This window comes from Achroia grisella, unplaced genomic scaffold (assembly GCF_030625045.1).
Source record: "Achroia grisella isolate CSIRO2021 unplaced genomic scaffold, CSIRO_AGI_Agris_v1 utg902, whole genome shotgun sequence".
Taxonomy (NCBI): Eukaryota; Metazoa; Arthropoda; class Insecta; order Lepidoptera; family Pyralidae; genus Achroia; species Achroia grisella.
In genome coordinates, this window is record NW_026713060.1 from 152526 (window position 1) to 175550 (window position 23025).

Sequence of the window (23025 nt, forward strand, 5' to 3'; positions counted from 1 at the left end):
GAACATCATTAGGTCGAACTATTCTTGTTACAAATATGAAAATTACTGCACGATAAACGTCAATAGCAACAAAGTTGTGAATAAACATATCTCATTTCTTTTGTTCGAAGACACTTTGTGTTTCCTTAAGAATATATTAGTCGATGGCAGACAGTCTGTCTAACAATATTGACAGGATAAATAGTAGCAAAGTAATCGTTCATTATTGGTAAATCTGCTATATATTTAGATACAGAAGGTATTAAGTAAACAAACTTATTTATTAAATTGTTAACCCTATTACTATCGCTTCCAAATTTGAAATTTCATCATAGATTTATTTTTATGCGTACTGACCAACTGCACCTTGGTTTTAGAATGATTGTACTTATAGTATACATAACAATAACAATATTATGCATTTAAATCTCCCGAAAGAAGTTTTACGTATATTTATTACTACTTTATATTTGTAAATAATATGCGCATTTATTGCTAACTCGCAATCGGGATCTTTTCACTTCCCAAAGGTTGACTGGGATGGAATGCTAGCATTAAGTCCATCTTTTATTGTTTACCATATTTTATGGGTCAATAGAGTAAATAATAAATAAGAAATTCATAAAAATACTTTTAGTTAAGAACCATATCTATTTATATCCAAAATTTGATACTTTGTTTAAAAGAAGTAGGTAAGTAGAGAAAAAGAGACTATAGCAGCTATACTGTTATATATAATAATATTTGTAGTAGCATCAGCTAATTTTGATAATTTCGACTCAACGTGTGGTGTACGTAGATAGCCACGAGCATTTGCTGGTATTGAATTAATCGACCTCCATTTGGAAGCTGTCAACGTACTCGTAGATGAAGTAATTAATTACAATTAAACACTTTTGTTTGCAGCGCCACTTCATCTAATGAATGAAATGGTATGACTGTAGACTATTGAACAGTGTAGTGACTTGCATGTAGTAATTTGCGATGCTAACTATGTCATTATACTTGTGTTTCCTTCATTATAGGAACCGTTACCGAGTTACTCAATGTAACAATATTATAATTAGTTGCAATTGCAAATGGGATAAAATGGTTAGCAACTTTGCATAAAGCATGTACTCTCATCAAAGAACTCTCTCAAAAAATCACTACTAATATTACAAAGATTCATTAGAAGGAAATCAATACTAACATTACAAAGGCGATGTTTGTTTATTTAGTTGGTTGGTTGAATTATTCAATCATTATGAAATTTGGCAAACAGGTATCATTTGACTTTAAGAAAAGCGTGGATTATTTTTTATAGAATTCCGTCAAGTTATCTCAAAAACCTCCTCATTAATTAGGTAAGTTATAGGAATCACGCAGACTTTATGTATGGTACAAACTATGTAAAAAGAGCAAAAAACTAACCTGTGTAACCGGGAGGGCAGTCGCACTCATACGTGTCAAGTGACGTCAGCCGGCAAGTGGCTCCGTTGAGGCATGGCGCGGAGTCACAAGCCGCAGGTACTCTTATCTCGCACAGAGATGCACTGAACCCCAAGGGGCAGTCACAGGCGAAGGACGGAGGTCCACCGCCAGCACCAGGGCGCACCCTACACGATCCACCGTTCTGACACCGCGGACTTGATTCACTGTGGCAGGGGTTGAGGTGCTGACAGAATTCGCCGGCATATCGGGACGTGCAACTGTAACAAAAGAAAATAAACTTTAAGATAAAATATTACAAAAGTTATTATCGATTAAATCCCTACCGTATACGATTTTTAGAAGAAATTTGTAATTTGACACAGGTTTTTTTTTAGAATTTAAAACAGGGTAATGAATCATTATCCCACGTGACATATAAAGATGTTGTAATTAACGTTTAAAATTAAAATGCATTAAGTCAAATCTATCTAATAATATTTCAAGTCCGAGACACGGCGGAAGGCTCGCCCCGTTTACCATCGCCCACGTTGATTTAAATATTCTCAGCCAAATGTGGGTATGTCAAAAGTTGCATTCACTACAACGTCCTATATAATTTTTTTTGAAACGCGTATCAAAATTATGGGCATTGTTAATAGTTAAATGATTTAATATTGCGTTAATAATTGAAATTTTGAATAAACTGAACTAAAATTATGTTTCTTTGTTTATATTTGTGGTCTTGAATTTTATTTCTAACTACAGACGTACGTTGCTATACCAAGCTAAAAACCATTTAAAAATGAACTGCACGGAACAAAGTATCAGTAAAACAAAATATCAAGTTTTCATACCAAATTCTTAGGTGACAGAGCTATCAGAAGATATTTACTATTCCAAACTTTATGGGTACATTTTTCAGTTTTCAAAATACTAATACAGGTCTTACGTCTAACCTGTATATGGGAATACGTAATTAACACAACAGTGAAATGTTGTAAAAGTGTAATGTAATTACTACTATACTTGAAAGGAAAGGATATAGATAGGATAAAAATAATGTATGGTATGTTTTTACTGTATTATTTTATAGAATAGAATTTATTGGCCCTCCTAATACATACCTATAACTATAATAAAATAATAAACAAACAACAATTTACAGAGACAATGCTAGAGCAATAATGCTGTAAATAATTATATAATTGTGATTCTAATAAACTAACATAAATAAATAGTTACACAAACAAATCCAGTTACTTGGTGGTCTCTAAAACCAAACTAGATTGTGCTAGAATATTCTATTCAAAGCTAGCTCACTTTATTAAACTTATACCATCGTGTTACTTTGTTGGCGGTCGCCAACTCCATACAATAGCTCCTTGTGACTTAGCATATAATTCAGCGAACAATACAAAATCTCTAGAGCACATTCGAACAACGTAAATGGTTACATGAACATATACGACTATTCAATATGTAAATGATACTTTTGTATTAGATGACTAAATAAAAACAATATAATCCTTAGAATACTAATATTATGCATTAGAAAGGGCGTATATTTGATTGTTACATTTTCATAGCAAAACGGCTGAATAGATCTCAATAAAATGAAATATGAAGATATAAGTATTACGAGGAAGAACAATTTCTATTTAAAAAAAAAAGACAAAAGTTGCGATAACGGGGATCAGCCAAGAAGATTATGAAGGAAACTTGCGTATACTTTTAAACAGTTCTACATATTTGAATGTAAACTACTTAATAGCAGAAAATCATAATATATCCAGTTATGTATACTATATTTTATACACTTTTACATTTTACGCTCGTAGATTTATTTATACGTATCATATACTTATAAAACATATCCTCAGAATACCAGCGTCGTGGTACCTCGTCACGGCATATATGCTGAGCGGTTATTTGGTACCACAATTAATTATCCAAATTGTATTTAATATATTATTTTTGTCGTGTTTTATGTGTTTCATACACATAAAACTATTTTCTCTCTTTTAAATCATAATACCACAGTCAAATTAAAAACCACCCCGCGTTCAGAATTCAAATTCAGCAAAGAATGAAAAATCGTCGCTGAATCTAGGAAAAGTAGCTTCGAAATACAATATAAATTAAAATGGAATAGAAAATAATTATAAACATTGCATACATCCTGGTATCCTGGTACCCAATAAGTTAGGGCGCTCGTAGGTGAACACAATCGTGCGGCCGCGCCGCCGGACGCAGACAATAAATAACGCAGATATGTCTCGACCACGAGTATGTGACATGCGCTCGCGCAGCCACTCTTGTCTTTGAATTGGTTACCTTAGGATATTTAGAAAATCTTTGTATAAAGCTGTTTACCATTTATATTGAAGAAAATTATTAATATGCTTGAATAAAATCAAATAAAAAATAATAAACTTCAAAATAATCTATATACGTATCATGTAGAGGAAAGATGTTTATTTAGGTTTGTTTTTTTATATCATAAAAGCAACGATGGTAAGTGATTACCATCGGTCATGAGTACCCGCAATACCAGGAGAATTGCAAGTGCGTTTCCGGCTGTTTAAGAAGGAATAAGCTCTTTTCTTAAAGATTTCAATATCGCATCAGTTCGGAAATACCATTACTAGAAGGTGATTCAACAATGTCGTTGTGAATGGCAAAAAGTTTCTGGAAACACACATGGTGGATGACCGCCATTCATCCAGATGATCAATTTCCGGCGAGTAGTGCGATGGTGAAATTCAGTAATTGGTACTAATCCGAATAATTTCTCATAATAAACTACAAAAACTTGAGGAATTTTTAAATTTCTTTCAACTTTTGATAGCTAAATTGCATCATCGATAAACATAGGTCGTATATTGCATGGACAGCGTCGTGTGATACAACTAGTAGTAACAAACCCAATGCGCAATAAGCTGGTAATGGTAATTAATCAACTAAAGGCTGACAATCAAGACCCAACAGCCTTCAAAACTGTTGAGACGGAATAATGATTGCAATTATTGATTAACTATGAGTCACAAAATGATAAATCTGACCTATAATAGGCATTTTTTAATGAGAAAATAATAATATCAACGCTTGTAATCTTATTTTTTTATGTTATTAGAATGACAAGCACAATATGGTAATTGGTAATGCCTATATGTCTGAACAGCACTACGGACATCATATCAGTCGCTTATTACTTGAATAGCATTACGACTATCACGTTATCATGTGAGACCCGTGATACTACTAATTAGTTGCCATTCGGAGGACCTATTTATCTTATGCCTTCGTATACCTACTGATCTGATCAACAGAAACACAGTTTAAAAAGTAAGCTGCTTGCCGGCTGAAATGCAACACACACAAACTGACAAAGATGTATCTTTTACAGTCACCATATTTTCTCCAACTTCATTTAAACAGGATTCTGTATTTTTGTAATCTTGTACAATCTCATTTAATTGTCTCGATTGTATAGCTGTAAAGCATCCATCGCTAGTTCGATTCCTCGCACTGTACGAACATTTGTATTCATGAGTACAATTGTTTGCATCGGTCTGGTTATTTTATATGTATATTATGTACGTATTTACAAAGAAATGTATTTATATCACTTATCTAGTAGCAATAACACAAGCTCTGCTTAGCTTGGGACTAGATGGCGCTGTGTAAATTGCCTTACATTATTACTGAGCTCAGTTTATTATCCCTGTTTGTGTTCTTCTTGACTCGATACGATATTCTAAACTGATGGTAGATTTAACTTATCATAAGTGTCTGTAATTAGACCTACCTACACGAATAAAGACATTTTAGATTTGTTTGATTTGTTCTAAGATAATAGCCAATCGTTGCTTTAAATCTAATACCCGAGTCTAATTGCTGTTACCACCCACGCGTATGTTAATACAAAAGCTAATGAAGTTCAATCCCATTTATTATTAAAGTTTGATAGTAAACACTATAGGTGTCTCTGTGGGAAAATAACACAATATCCAAACATGTTTATTCATGGACTAAAGTTATTCATTTGAAAAATGATATGGATATCGCATCGATGTGTAATTTGAGTAAACACGTCTCATATTGTAAACTTTGTTTAACATAAACATTCTTTGGCTACTTGGGAGTGCTTTGAGATTAAAATTTATAACTCCAGAGACTACAGACGTACGTCGAATGTAATGTATTCGATTTATTTTTAAATATCAATATGTAAATGTACCTCTATTGATTACTTTTAAATATTATTATTTGCTTTGCAGCAACTGTATGGTACATTAAAATTTAGGACCAATATTTCCATGAATATATTTGTATAACTTTTATGGAAATCGTCGTTTTTATATGTTATAAAATCAACACTTTTAGGCGGGTTAACATTGAATATAAATCAAATTTAAATTGAGACATGAATATAAATATTTATGAAAAAGGTAAATCATTTTTTGTATTATAGATTTTTTATGCTACAAAAGTAGATATATAGCCAAATACAAGCTGCAGATTATAATTTTTAAATTATTGCAATAGCAAAAAAGTCGATGGGCCACCTGATTGAAAATACCAAATTTTATCTGTATATGAACAGGACCACGTCAATTATTTATTCATTTATAGATACCCGAGGTAACCCTGATGCATGAGGGATTGTTGGTAATGTGTATTTTTTAAGGGATGATAATGGAATAGTGCAGTCTCCTGCGCTAACGGTATACGCTGGCGATGCGCGAGTGGAGAATGATAAAAGGTGTATGAGGACAGGTCAGTTAGCACATCGTGACAATTTCTCCAGGAATTTAACATGATGGTTTCCAGGAGGAACCGCATGGAGGTCAACCTTACATGGAACATTGCTAGCAATGGGGACACTAGATGCCATTACTAACAATTCCCTTCCCTCCAATTATTAGCAACGCCAGGTTGACCTCTGCCCGGTTGTCTTGAAAACCATCGTGGTTAATTGCTGGTAAATTCGCTACGACGGGCTAACTTTATATTCATCCTATACATTCCCCAGCGGCATATACTGTTGGAGCAAACAGGTGGACTATTTCATCACCAGCCAAGTCAGTATCATTTATCTAAATATATATAACTCAAAAGTGACTGACATAGTGATCTATCAACGCATAGCCCAAACCACTGGACGGATCGGGCTGATATTTGGCATGCAGGTAGATGTTATGACGTAGGCATCCGCTAAGAAAGGATTTTGATTAATTCTACCCACAAAGGCATAAATTAGGGGATGAAAGTTTGTATGAAACTGTCAATTTTAAACCGATCGGGCTGAGACATTGCAAGCATAAAGCTACTATGACGAAGGCATCCCCTAAGAAAGGATTTTGATAAATTCCACCCCTAAGGGATAAATTAACGCAAGCGAAGCCGCGAGCAAAAGCTAGTATTATATATAACACTTACGACCCCTTATGCTGATCATGTTTTTTATCACCCTTTCAGTATTTTGTGTAGCAAGTAACTACAGCAATTAAAGAGAGTTCAGTATTATTAATTTTTTTCTGTAATTACATCATATCTGTATGGCTTATTATTATTATTATAGGCAACACTATTTCTAAGGACCAAAATGCCATGCCTCCTCTCTCTGTAGTCTTACTGTCATATTTCATCCTCACAAAGCAAGCTACTTGGCGGGAGAAATAACCGCCATTTTTTTGTAGTTTTATTTATCCTTATAGGAAAGGCAAAGAGCTAAAGCCCATACAGCCGTTGTCTTTCATATCATTTTTGTATTTATTTGCTATTCATTCAGTATCTTTGACATTCAACTTGAAGCGAACTCGCATATAGTGAAGTGGCGTGGGTGTATGACTATACCTTGTTCTACGCTTCGCCCACGCTCTGACCTCCGTTGCAACCAGGGGTAGTTGCAGATTTGCATATATATAGAGAACTGGATATGCTAACTTGCTATCAATTATGTAGATTGGGTAATAGATAAATGTTAAGTTTTCAGAAGTAAAAGTGATTCTATTCTTCTATAATAAGCTTTTCAGACTTGAAACTATATGTTTTACTGACTTCAACTGTTTATAAGATGCTATTATTTACTAATATATATTTAATTTTAACAGCCACGGTAATATAGCGGGTCTACACTACCTCTAATGATCGCGGGTTTCAATCCTCACATTATACTAATATTTGTGTTCATTATTATTTTTATTGAATTAATATATTTTAGGCCTAAATAAAAAAATATTAGCATTCTGCAAATCATCTCTACATAAACTATAAGTGTGTGAAATCCTCCGGCCGCGCAATTTTCGTAAAAAGAATACAAAGTATTGGCTTCGCGTATCAATATAATGATTATATACAAATTAAACTAAATGTTAAAGACTATATTGATTACAATTATGATATAAAGTTATAAAGGTAATATAACTTGCGAGCTTGAAAATTTCTGCCTTGTTATTAATTATCTATAAACCTGTTATTCGTAGTAAGTAACGAAGCGACGTCAACACTGCAAAAAGATGAGTTGGCTACCTGCGCGCGCGCAGATTATCTCACAAAATTATACGCCGTCGCACAGAGCCTTTGTTCCAGGATTTACAACAGTTTTCTATGAGCTAAATCTTCATTATAGAGAGCGCTATAAATTCCTATCGAGTTTATCGAACATCTAATAACAGTGTTTGCTTTTTAACGAATAAAAGCTAGAAATATAAACAGGTATATATATGATGGTATAAAAAATGCATTTTTATTATGATAATTTTTGTAGGTGTTAATAATATTTATTGGACACCACAATATATATATTTTTAATATAATTTTGAGTGTTTTAATTTTGACGCAGTCAATATTTATACTACGTATAATTATTAAAAATCACGGGATCTTGCAACGATTTATTTTTATACTCAATAAACTACGATGTTTCGGCAGTGTTTCAACCACCATGAGCATACATGGTGTATCGTAAATACCATGGGTAAACAGAAGAGCAGCGAGTAGATGGTAAATAATATCGTTTATGGGCAGACATATTCGTTTTTACACGTCTTCGTTTGTTCCATTATTGAAATTCAATAAAAATAAAACGTGGCAAGGTGATTTTTACTAATAATACATATAAATTCGAGTGGTTGTCCACTAGGTTGATTAGTGATAGGATGAGCCTAAGCAGGCCTAGGAGATCTACAATACTTTTAGTTATATCATTTTAAGCTTCACATTTAGCAATTAATAAGCATAATTTTAATAATTTAATGGGTGTAGATCCAATAACGGTCGGAATTTTGATCACTAATAGTCAAGTACAAAATGCTTCCAGTAACGGTGGTCAGGTTTCCGGATGGAATATTTGTGCTCTCATACAAACCAATGGTAGAGGAATTAAACAATATAATATAAATCACTTAAGTACTGAGTCAAAAGGTTTAATCTAGTAGTTATTTTGTTGTACTTTCGTATTTTTTTTATTTCTTTTTATTTATTTATTATCACAAAAATTTGCGCCACATAATATTCTTACATTTGTAAAATAAAAAAATACAATTATATTTAACACTATATCTATATGTGTAGCAGGTAGTGAACGAGTACATCTTAATAGTTTTCATGTTATATTATTTTCGTACTATTCTAGTATGATAATATGTACTAACATTTTTAATATTCTTCCAGCGGATAAAATAGCAAATAAATAGCATTCCAATTCTTAACAGCCGAACATACAGAATGGAATACCTTAGCATTCAAATGAACGAAATAAATTAAAGCCATGACGCAGGCGCAGCGTCACATGACAAACATTCTTAGCATGGTACCAGGGTTGCCAACCTAAGAACACTCATCCTTGTAGGAAGAAGGAAACATCTAAGAAAATCTTGTATATTGACTTAATTTTGGGGGTCCAATTTCAAACATCTTAGAACTTTGACCGATTTTTGACCAAAATCAAAATATCATACTACCTTATCAGTGTCATATGACAAACATTCTTAGCGTAGTATCAGGGTTGCCAACCTAAAAACACTTATCCTCTCTAGCTTTAATTTTTGACCGATTTTCGTACGTCAAAATATCGTACTACCTTATTCTAAAATGTCCTCGTATCGACGGCTAATAAACTCGTATTTCTACCAGAATATTCATGAGGATTGCACCCCTGCGTGGAACGCTCTTGGAAGTGCGCAGGCGCATGTCGCCGGCTATCTGATGCGAAACGCGCGCTGACGGGCTGCGTGTGCGCCTAGCATGCGCCGCGCCGTGTAGCGCTAAACGTATCATCACGCCGCATCACTTTGTTAGCTCGTTTGCTTAAGGAGACAAATAGAAAAGGCTTCAATGCGAAGCCAAAAGAAGCTTTGTAAAAAATCTTCTGCGTGGGTACCTCAGCACTTCAGCCACCAAGCAATAATAATAACCCTGGACAAATTATACAGCGACATCTAGTCCCAAGCTAAGCAGAGCCTGTGTTATAAGAGAATATATAAATAAGGAAATATATATTTTTTCGTAATAATTTTAAAGACACTCTCGCCACATATACTAATATCACAGATAACATAATATTACATACAGATACCCCATCCCATACAAGAAAATGGTTCCTTTAATATTTTATTTCGCCACCGTAGCCGCTAGATGTCGCTAGATCTGAAGCAGTTCGGATTACTAGTGGGTGCTTAGTAACAAAGCATGAAAATAGATGGCAGTGAATTCAGTCTACATGACATCTGTTTTGCAAAGATATGTATATAATAGATATGTAGGTAACTGTATCGTGTACCTCATTAGGGACGATTCAAGATTCAATGTAAATGTGTAGGTATAATATCGTTAGCCGACACTCTGCAGATATGGCTTATGTGCCAATGTATATACCTATTGTGTTATGGTTTATTTTACATTCCATGCCTATTTTTTTTGATATGTTGTAACGCGTCTGCGCTATACGTATAGCCTGATTTTGATACATTTATACTCGTACTGACTGATTTTAGCTACAATTAATTTACTGGTATATACCTCATGTATTCTACGATGTACCCCTCTTTTCCCTAATGAGAATTCCGCTATATCTTATATATAAATTTTGTATCACAGTGTTAGTTGCCATATTTCTCCCACATTTTGATGAAATTTGATATGTATACTTCCCAGGTCTGAGGTAGGGTTGTTATCTATTTTTTATACCCCTAAGTTAGGGGTCCCGAAAAAATATTTTTTTTATTATGGACAATTTTTTATTTATTTATAATGTTACATTGAAAATACATACACGCCTAAAATCTTTCACCAACCCCTATTTTTAATAGCGATATTCTTACAAATATTATAAATGTAAAAACTCAGTCTGTCTGTTTGTCTCGCTTTCACGACAAAACTACTGAACTGATTTAATTGAAATTTGGTAGACAGATTTAAATTAAAAAGTATTGAAAGGGGAAATGAAAGGATATAGGAGGATATCGTAATTTTTAAAGTCAGATCTTGTAAGATTAAGTGAACAGGGTCGGTCTAGGTTTTTCATTATTAGAAATGTGTAACGGGGTAACACGTTATTTAGTGCGAAATTGTGTATATTACAATAAAATTTAACGAGAAAATATTATAATGATATCACTGGGACACTCATTTTTACTATATCGTCCGTTCTTTCTGGAAACACGAGAGGCGCTAAAATACCGCGCAGTAGATGAAGTACTTAGACGAGTTCACGGCGCCGCAGCGTAAGTACTTACTATACATACGTAGTATACATATGGGTATTACAAATGTTTTTATTACTAGTAATATTACTCTGTTATCTAAGCAAGTAATGTGTGCTTATTTTGAACTTGATAACATTCTGAATTACTCGTATATCTTTCAATATCTTTAGCGGTATAAACCAGGTTATGTACTACTACTAGTATTGTTAGTGAGGGATAAAGTTGATGAACAAAAATAAAACAATATTCGTATTAAAAATATATTCATCTAATATTTTTGGCATTATTTTTAAGTTTCTTCCAAATATAAGGGGTCTGTCATGGGGTGTTATGTACCTACATTAAAAAATACTTTTTGAAATGTATGAAAGAAACGTATTGTATGAAATTTTTGAAATGTGTGAAATGTATGCACCTACATTAAAAGATAATTTTTGAAATGTATATGTATTGTATGAAATTTTTGAAATGTATGAAATGTAAGGACCTACATTAAAAGATAATTTTTGACATGTATGAAATGTATGAAAGAAATGTATGTACCTACATAAAAAGTTCATTTTTGAAATGTATGAAATGTATGAAAGAAATGTATGTACCTACATTAAAATATAATTTTTGAAATGTATATGAAAACAATGTATGTACCTACATAAAAAGTTCATTTTTGAAATGTATGAAATGTATGAAAGAAATGTATGTACCTACATTAAAAGATAATTTTTGACATGTATGAAATGTATGAAAGAAATGTATGTACCTACATTAAAAGATAATTTTTGACATGTATGAAATGTATGAAAGAAATGTATGTACCTACATTAAAATATAATTTTTGAAATGTATGAAAGTAATGTATTGTATGAAATTTTTGAAATGTATGAAATGTATGAAAGAAATGTATGTACCTACATAAAAAGTTCATTTTTGAAATGTATGAAATGTATGAAAGAAATGTATGTACATTAAAATATAATTTTTGAAATGTATGAGATGTATGAAAACAATGTATGTACCTACATAAAAGTTCATTTTTGAAATGTATGAAATGTATGAAATAAATGTATGTACCTACATTAAAAGATATTTTTGACATGTATGAAATGTATGAAAGAAATGTATGTACCTACATTAAAAGATAATTTTTGACATGTATGAAATGTATGAAAGAAATGTTTGTACCTACATTAAAATATAATTTTTGAAATGTATGCACCGTACAATAACAATACACGTTAAACATCATACCACAGAGTCATACGCAAGTTAAAAACGCGCGCTATGATATTAATGAGAAAGGAAAATAAACTTTATGGTATTCGAGTTAGGGTCGATTTCTCTCTTTTTTTAAAACTATTTTAATCTTACCAGTTGCCAGTATTCGAAGACAGCTACGATTCGTACTCGATATTTTAAATTATTATGTAATCGATTTTTCAGTACAAATGTAAATAACCAACTACAATAATAATGTACTACTATATTCCGTTCTTTGAAACGGAATACTGCTATACTTAATACAAAATAATGAAAATTTACTGTTCACAACGACTCATTAAAAGCATCATCGAATAATGCGCTGTAATAAAATCCTGTTATCGATTATTCAAAAAAATCGATAATACATGTATTTATTTTTAATATGACAACACTTCATACATAAGTATTATTGGAAATAGTATTATTTGCTTGTTCGGCTATTTTTAATTTACTTAAACTTTTTTTATATGTTTAATTTACAATAATAATATATTAAGTGCTTATTATTGGAAAATATAAAAAAGACATTTAATTAGGCGATACAAATGACGACAATGCCATCTATGAAAGCATTTTGAAAACATTGAGCCCCGTATTAGCACTGATTAAAGTGTAATTAAGTACTGGAAAATAACAAAATGAGTAAATATATGAAAATTACTTTTCTAAACGCATTATTTCATTTTAACATGTATATATATTTTTTTAAAAATGGATTAAACTATTTTGAAAACACAGTTTTGTTTTTTAAAACGTTTGCAAAACTATGAAGAATTCCATCGATACCAATCACGCCATCTATATGCAACTTTTAGCAATAATAATGGCTATTTCCTCATTGAGTGCCACTGCTAATATTATAAAAGCGAAACTACATCTGTGTATTCATATATTTTTAGTATTAAACAGGGGAATTGACATTTATGATATATCATGTTATATATATTCTTTATTGCACAGATAATACAAAGATATTATAATTTAGAGACAATGTGAGCAAAGGTGGACTTATCCCTAGAAGAGATCTCTTCCAGTCAACCTAAAACAGTGGGATATGTGGTACTGAGTGGGTAATAACTGGTGCAAACAAAAAAAAATGTCAAAACCTAGATACTAAATAAAATTCTAGATACTAAATATCACCCGGATGGACATAAGTCAAGCACCCATTAAAATAAAATCAGACGAAGTCACGGGCACCAGCTAGTATCCTGTAATTAGGTTGTTATTTTTCACAGAACAGCTTAGACACGTCTAAACCAGTTCCGTTCCTATAATTAGCAGTACTAGCTCGAGCATCGACATCGCACAGTTATATGACCCTTAAAGGAGCTATGTTAAAAAAGTAGCCATTTACCGAAGAGTCGGCACTTATAGTACGCTTCCTGTTTTTGTTATGGTTTGATGTTATGTCACATAAGTGACCACTATTCCATACTAGTGTTATAAATACTAAAGTGTACATTTCTATTTGAACGGCCTCGGTGGATTAGCGGATTAGAACACCAGCTTCCTACTGATGGTAGCGGGTTTGATTCCTCGCACGGAACAAACATTTGTATTCATTAGCATTATTGTTTGTATCTGTCTGGGTGTTTTTTATGTATAACATGGTATCGAACCCGCGCTTATAAAATATAAGACAGTGTGCCAAACCGCTAGACCACTATAGCCGTCTGACTATACTATTACAATTAATATTTCACTATTATTTAACAACTCTAAATTTCAAATTCAGAAATATAACATTTGAGAATCCCTACAAAATATCAACCAAAAATTAATTTGTTAAAACACTATAGCACAATTACTATAGAAAATCGTAATATATTAAATAAATATATAATGTTGGCAAGGAAATAAAAGTTAAGTCGTGAAACATGACTCGGTAGCTGGTCCATCGGCCATCCTTCATCTATGCGCAGACGCATCTCATCCGTATTGTCCTGTTCAATAAATTCCTATCCACTGCTTCTGTTTTAGTTTCCAGGCTTTGTATGCAAATTTATACAAACGTCATATTTATTATAAGTTTTCATAGAAATGTAAAGTTAAAACTACAAAATAGGGAGCATTCACTGAACAGGAAAAGCGATGAGGCCGCCTCTTGCTGTAAGACATTTATGCGAGTTTTCAATTCATAATGACTTTATGCAGTGCTCAATAAATAATTTTATTATCGTTATTATAGTTTAAGATGCTCTTTTCTTCTAGTTTCTTTAAATTCTTTAAAATAATTATTTTCTATATCTGGTGTATTAAAGTGCATAATTAAATAAATATACTAATGAGTCTAAAAAGTCTTAACAAACTCTTATAAGGTAATTATCTATATATACTAGTTGTTGACCGCAGTTTTGGATGAGAGGTATCGTTAATTTTAAATGTTCGAATATCCTTTCATAATTGCTACTGTTATAAAATAAACTTATATTCCAATTTCTAACTTTCTGACAGTAGTTTTAGCGATGCGTAATTAGTCAATTTTAGAAACAGATTTCTATATACGATATTTTTTTCCTTTATAACTTCAATATTCAGAATTGCAATTATAGATTGGAATATAAACATCACAAGTTATTTTATGGGCCATTTTGCCAATCATTTCATTTCATTCCTTAGGATATATACCTAAAACTAATTTACAAAGGTTATTGTACATACATTTACAAAAATGTTTATAAATATAAGATAATAGATAAAAACAATGTTTAAGAAACAATTACTGCTTAGTACAACAACACAAGGCGCATTCACTCGCCCTAACAATACTGTAATTAGCACGACTTAAACAATTAAAGATAAACACAAAGCCTTTACGGATGCTATCTTGGTCCTTCGAGCCGGACTCCTCACTACCGGTAAATCTTCTAGTTCAGATACCACTCCATAGACACGAGCGATAAGGAACTCCACGACCAGAGTAATTGACGTAGGTAATAAGAAAAGCAAGAGATTTACTGTGATTTTAAGAGAATGTCCTGAGACATAAAGTAGATGATAAAATTGATAAAGTTGTGCGCCTGGGATATTTTCTTATTAAAGTTTGTAATACAAAAATATTAAATGCATGTAAACCTTCACGACTTTTATCCTAGATGGGATAGTCACAGGTATTGTCAAATGAACGCATCATTTGACATGCCCATGATATTTCTATGTGTATATTTGAATTCAATGTGGTAGGGGGTGACCCTACCGCTGTCTCTCAGATTCATTATGATTTTTTATCAGTGTTTCCGTCACTGTGGTGTTAGACAGAAGCATATATTGACATATATTGATTGTTTTTTGGTTCGTCACGCCTAGATTCTAACGCTTCTTGTAGTGTAAATCGGGATAGTGATTAATAATTCAATCAAATAGTGAGTTGCTTTCCTATAAACCTGAAACATTTATCAAGAAAGCCGCTAGATTTTGAGAGAAATCTAGATCGTTTAAATTTAGAGCCAAGTTTGTGATTGGATGAGTGAGAGGTGCGCAAGCGCCGACCACGGACGCAATTTGCCAGGAGGCGTGGTCTACGGTAGCGCAGGAGAGGGACAGCACGTGAGTGCTCACCGGGCACAGCAATGATAGTACTAACTGTAGATTTAGTACCTAGCCTTACCAATGCCATGCAAATAACTGATTTAACCTATTGACCGGATTATTAACTACAATCAAGATTATGAGATCATAGATTGCGTACGAGTTTCCCTTTATATATTGGAGAGTATCGTTTGGAAAATTATGCATTTAGCTACCTATTTAATTCTTTATAGTGCCATGATTGATATTTAGGGTTCAGGATAAAACGCAGGACATCTTAGTTACATGCTGTTCGTGTCTCTATACACGAAAACTTACTCACTACACACACGTGACACTTACCACTTACCATCAGATAAGAAATTAGCTTGTTTGACATTCTATTAACATGAAAAGAATATTACAATATATTACATAACAAAACTAGAGATGCCTATATTTCGCTGGATATATTTGAATCGAATGTAGCAGTAAGTCTTTAAGTAGATAAGTAGTAAGGTAGTTAAAGACATTTTTAATAACTTACCAAATTAAACATATTAATATTATGTATGTGCAAATTTGGCAATGTTTGATAATTTCCATAGTTCTTACTCAATCACGTCTAAAGGTCTAAATTGATTGAAATAGAGCTACGACAGAAATAACAATTCAGATTAACTCATACATTAAAGTTACACAAAAAAAGTAGTTAGGTACATTGTTTTTGTTTAATTATATTGTACATATAAATAAAGTTCACATAACTCTATGCGAGGCGAATATAGCCCGAGGACAAACAATAACAGATCTTGTACTAAACGGAACTCGGGCATGCCATGTTGCGCGTGAGTCGACACATAAAGGTTATGAATCTACATCACGGTCGGAGTTTATGGTAAATATCAAGTACATAGGCCGCGCAGTAATTGTTTGTTGGTTTGCCATAATTTTTATGAACTTTCACCTAAGTATGATCATAAGACCGTAACCAATAACTACACAACACACTTTTCACGGCTCAAGTTCGAAAAGTGTGTTCTGGAATCTATAATCTAAAACAAAACGCAAGACACAGCATAGCTTTGAGTCCAGAAAACAAAAGCGTAATTTAATAAAAAAAAGCCCGTATTATCCGTACAAAAATTATAAATGCGAAAGTTAAAATATAGCCTGTTAAATGTTATATGTATAGTTATAGAATTTTTAAAATCCCTGTTCCAAAGTTTCAATTTTATTTACAAACAAAAAAGTCAAATCTTTCCTCATTATAACATTAGTTTAGAATTTTAGATGAGCGGTTACAATTCTTTTCATACTTAATATAAAAACTCTGAACTATCTTTAATTTATATTCCGGACATCACAGGGTGGTCTTTTGAACACCTACTCGTAATAGAAGGTTCCATGTTGAAAATATTAATGAGTCCTAATCAGGGTTATGGTTTGGTGTCGACAAAGGGAAGAGTCGGTAAAATCATGATCATTAGAACTAAAGGTAAAGATTTTTTATATGACAGAAATGGCTTACAAATATATCGTCCTGTTGGTAAGTGGTACCGTACATACATGAACAGCATCACGGATATCATGTCATCATGTGACATCTGTGGAATACCTATCTACATTCCAAAAGAACTAAGATGTCATGCCTGTAATATTTATCTCACCCTTCAGCAGAAACTTACAAAAGAAGTTGCTTATCTGAAATAGGTGAGACGAAAACTTAGACTAAAGTAGGTAGAAAACTTCGTAAAAAGTCTATTTAAAAAATAATATTACCCAAAAACAATTTTTACAGTGAATAAAAATAGTATTATTATAGCAAAAGGAACGGTAAGGAAAAATACCGATTTGTTAAATAATGGACAATACGCGCATGTCACAATCGGCGCACGCGTCCGCGCCGCGCCCGTTCCCACGCGCGCACGCACACTTGCGCATACAACGCCTATATAGGTATAGGAGGCGCGCGCGCAGCTTGCGCTCCGCACTGTCATAGAGTAAGTAATGTGTTTATTTGAATTTGATGTCCGTTTTATTGACGTTTTTATGTTCAAATCCATACAATATATGTACTCGTCCAGCCTCGTCCTTTTACAATTCGAATTTCAAACTACCGCCACATTTAAGTATAGTATCTAAGCAATCTCGATCTAATAGACTCATACAGAAACACAACATTATTTAAAGAAACTTTAAATTAATTTATGAACGTTATTCGCACCTTGATTTTTTGTATATATGTATGTATGTGTACTTGTCATCTAAATCCTTCTAAACGACGGGACCGATATTGATTAAATTTTGTGCGTTTACCCCAACGGGTTCCTGGATTGGTTTGAAAATTTTAATGTGACCCGGTAGATGTCATTACATTTTCAGGCAAAACAACGTCTGCCAGGGCTTATAGTATACAATAATATCTATCTAGTGAATCAACATTTAGTATCTACCTATTTATCTATCTAATTCAAGTTTATTTTAAATATTAATCTTTACCGTTCTGTTACATTATACTTAAATTTAAAGATGTTGGAAATAGAATTCATCTGCTCAATCAAAATACGCAACATTTGCTAATACTCTATATCTGGTATCTAATCTGTGATCGCCCGCACGTCGACATCCGCATGTGTCCATCGGTGTCAGTGGATGCTGGAGAACGAATTCGGCATCAAGGTGAACAGGGACAATAACGTTAGTACTACAAATTGCTCCGTTCAATTGGTGTATTGAATATTGCAAAATGACTCGGGGTTATGTACGGGTGGATGAAGTTAATGTAATCAGAATGATTTTAATTCAATGATACTTTTGTTTAATGTGGATTTACAAGATATGTCGCACACCAATGCAAGAGAGGATTAACTCAAAATTTTAAACTTTTGGAATTAGACTTTATTGTTGAATCTTTAGAGTGGATTTTCTGAATTTTGGAATTATTGTATTAGATGCGCGATATTGCAAAAGAAGATAATTCATTCAAAATTATGATAACTGAATTAGATATTTTAGGTGTACATTTTAGTAACAAAGTTTTATTCAATAATTAGTATACCTTCCTTTTGACGACGTGGTCTAGCGGTCTAGCACACCGCTTTACGTCCGATGGTCGCGGGTTCGATTCCTCGCACGGCACAAACATTTGTATTCATGAGTACGATTGTTTGTATAGGTCTGGGTGTTTTCTATGTATATTATGTACGTATTTACGAAAAAAAATATCTATGTATTTGTATCAGTAATCTAGTACCCATAACACAACCTTTAGCTCGCTTAACTTAGACCCAAGTTGGCGCTGTGTGAATTGTCCTGAGATTATTAATATTATTATTATTACCTTCGCATTTACAGACATTCATAGTAGATGTCAATATATTCTGCAAATGTTATAACTATATCGACTTTGTACTAAAAGTATATGCAATTCGTAGCAAAATTTCTCAATAGAAAATTATTCGTTCTTTATTTGTCCTTAGTTACTTCAACCCTCATCTATCACTCACATTACTTTGCGTGATTTCACTGAGCTCTATCGTATAACATTTGATTAACTTAAACACCATCTACCAAACATCTAAAGAGGCAATCTCTAACATTCATACTCACCTCATAAGTGACACCACCATTTCTACCCACAACGGTGGGAAAAACAGATACTCCGTAACGCCAGAAGACATCGAACAGGACATCAAGCGTTTACAACCACGTAACGGCCTGAACGTGTTCCAACATAATGAGTGATAAGAAGCGAGTTTTATTGTGATTCCGCCTTTATTGGAGCATTCTCATAGTTGAAGGGTTCATTGTTCGCAGCTCTTAGAACCAGTGCCTCTATAGTGTCGTGGGATAATCGCTTTCTTGAATTAATATCTTTTAAGTTAATTGTTTGTATATATCCAACTTTGTTATCTTCATCTAAAGTGGTTTTTGCGGTGCGAGTGTTTTACAAGCAATAATTATCCACAATAAATTATGTAACATTTTTGACTATCTTATTTGCATGAAATGTCAATAACGAAAGTTATATTGCGAATACATGGAAACCTGTTGACCCCACCTTCATTTTCCATCGTCGCTGTATTATTAAATGTTTCGTCTATAATGTAAAAACAGGGTTAATGGCGTATCAAAGCGTCATTAACATTGAGAGAGACAAAATACATGTGCCTATTCAATGCCCTCCGAAGCTATTGTGCGAGGCATTTAGGGTTCGGGGTCGGCAATATAAAATTATTATCTGCAGTCTGGATCGTGTTACAGACACACGTGCAAACGCCCGCGCATCCCCGCTTGCAATACATCGATGCAGCTTTTACAACAAATTTGTCAGGCTTGAAATTTGAATTATGAGGTTTTGCTGTCACTTAAATCACCTCGAAACAGTATCTTCTAATGACCTATGTATTCTAAAACACACATAGTTCAAATCAATTAAGCTTATATGTATCTGCAGTGTACTTAGTATTTTTTAATTGGTAACTTCATCTATATCACAATTGGCTTCATTTATAAATAAAAGTATTATAGTAGTATGTATGTAGTTTTTCAGAAAAAGTATAAAAACAGTTGAATACAGCCATTACTTACGGGCTAATTTAATTACGTCCGATGAACAGATTGCACTATCGACACAGCCAGCACTGTTCAACATAAACGAAGCGGGTGTAATTATTAAGACCTCTTAACTGCTAGTTAGCGAGAATTCCACTGAGGCATGACATTCGCTTTAACAGGTTCAGCAAATTATAAGATAACGCCCACATTGATCACCCTGAGAATTAAAATATTTGTTGCAGCGAACATTATATTATTAGATTTATTATAATTCATGTCAAAAGAATGTACCTAAATTATATTTACTAATGTTTTTTAGATACCTACGTAAAGAATGCTGTCAGATATGTTTTGCATATTTACATATTATATATTGTATATAAAATAATGTAGATAAAGAGGTAAATTCTCCCATTTACTTGCCATTATTGAAATGCCGAGCCATTTTCAAAAATTAAAGTAAATAGATACTTCGATGTTTAACAGTAATAACAAACAACCGTCTATAAATTGATTCTTATCAGTCATAATCGAAATCTGATACCAATAAACGTAGTACATAACAACAAGAACAAAACGAGTTTCCAGTTCGGTTCGATGATATCGCAGCCCTTGATCATCATAAATATTAAGGTGGGCGTGAGTCTGTCATGTTGCACTTACAGCGATGAATATGTAATATACATTTTTTTGTTTGATATCTAATTGCAATTGGCGCCGGTCTTGTAACTGATTCAATTCTAAGAGTTGCTATATGGTATAGTGGAGCACATTTTAGTAATTGCTGTGAGCCATATAAACGCGGTCCATCGTGATAATTGTGTGACAAACGTATGGTATACGCGTCGGCGGCGGCGGCTCTCCATTCACGGCCATAAATCTAAAAGCCAGCCCGAAAGGACGTGCAACCCTTTATTATAGCAAGACATGATTGGCCTCGGGCGCTCACCGAACAAAACGAATGGACGCTTAGTAACGAGCGCGACTGGCTCGTATCTCTGCGACTTCACTTTCGAAGTTTTTTAGCTCTCTTTTGAGCGCTATAGTGATTAATACTTCAGTTTTGGAAGGTTCAACGTATCGACACAAGGTCACTGCTAATTCAACTAACGGGCATACGAGTTATGCGAATACAATAGACCATGGGTTCGCAAAATTATTGTTGCTTTTAGATTGAGACGTGCAGCACCCGGATTATAAACAGGCCGCCGTAGGTTGTGTGTTGAATACTGATCGGTGGGGAAACACACAATTGAGGCATGTGTATTATCAAATCTATAATAACAAAAAACGTTACATTAAAAGAACTATAATATTATTAAATAACTTTTAAAAAAATAATAGACCTAAATAAACACCTATACCAAACAAAAATAAACTTCTGTAAATGCCAGCGAAGTAATACGCCGATTAAGTTTGGAAACACATGTAATTGCATCAAGAAAATAATGATATTACAAAACAATTTGTATACACATCTGTGTAGCTCCGTTAAAGAATCCCATCAAAATCTACATGACGAATCATGGCCGAAAACAATTGCGTTTACATCAAACGCAACACCGTCAATCATAAAGTCACCCAAGAATGGCTCGGAAAGCACGATCTCCTTAGAATGCGGCATCGAGAGAACAAAATGTAAACGAAACATGACATCCGGGTGCGAGTTCAGACGAGCATCAAAATGGAAACATTCACGGACGCCGCTTAATCTAACATCAAATCAACAATAGTTGAGATCAATAAGACTGTTGGAACGAGCACGTTTAGTTTCGGATCCTACAATTTGAGACACTATTTAGGTACACGGTTACCTTTGTCAGTCATATCATATCTAATATTTTCCTAATTGTGGATCGTGTTTCGCAACAGCAGTAACTAATTTAACATGTCCTATGGCGTGACTCATATGAACTTTGTTTTTAATGAGGTTACAGTCAATAAACCTCGTCTAATTCGTCGTCAATGTATGTGAAACTTGGCGTTATTAAATTCGGCGGATAAAAAATAAATTTGATATCGCTACGAGATATATCTGATGTCAAGATTTTATTGCTACGTTAAAATGTTCTAAAAATTTAAGTAACAATATATTTTTATAGACAATATAAAGTTTGTAGATAAAATTCTCAAAACCTAATTGCCGAATATATAATTAGTAACATCGATATTCTATAATATGTTCTATAAAAACGTGATCACTAAAGATGTAACTGTAAATGTTAAAGAACCAGAATAGAATTGAATTGTATCGGTATGATACATGAAGTCCCCGGTCACATGACGGCTGTGATCTTTGCTCCAGATCTCGCGTCGTGGTTGCGGCGCTCGAGCATTATATGCAAATACTATAGCCATTCTCCAAAGCTGCAAGTTGGAAACGTTAGCGATAGCAGACTTTGGACATTGACTAGTATCGTTTCTAGTGTGTTGCAATCATTGCCTTTTTAGATTATAATACCGAAATTGGAACTTTAAATGCAATGTTTGTAAAATTGGAGCCACTCATGCAAATAAAACGGATTTATTCTCAGAGTTGCTCACTTGATCCAACATCCAAAATGTTCTCTAAATAAATAACAATTGAGTAATA

The 23025-nt window shown here is 33.3% G+C and overlaps 1 protein-coding gene across 1 annotated transcript in view; it reads right to left on the minus strand.

Moving 5' to 3' along the window:
• Positions 1-23025, minus strand: part of LOC131853476 (neurogenic locus Notch protein) — a 161071-nt gene that overhangs the window by 55522 nt on the left and 82524 nt on the right. The window contains exon 3 of the mRNA XM_059204371.1: positions 1393-1670. Coding sequence (XP_059060354.1) covers positions 1393-1670 — 278 coding nt within the window. The remainder of the gene's footprint in view (positions 1-1392; positions 1671-23025) is intronic.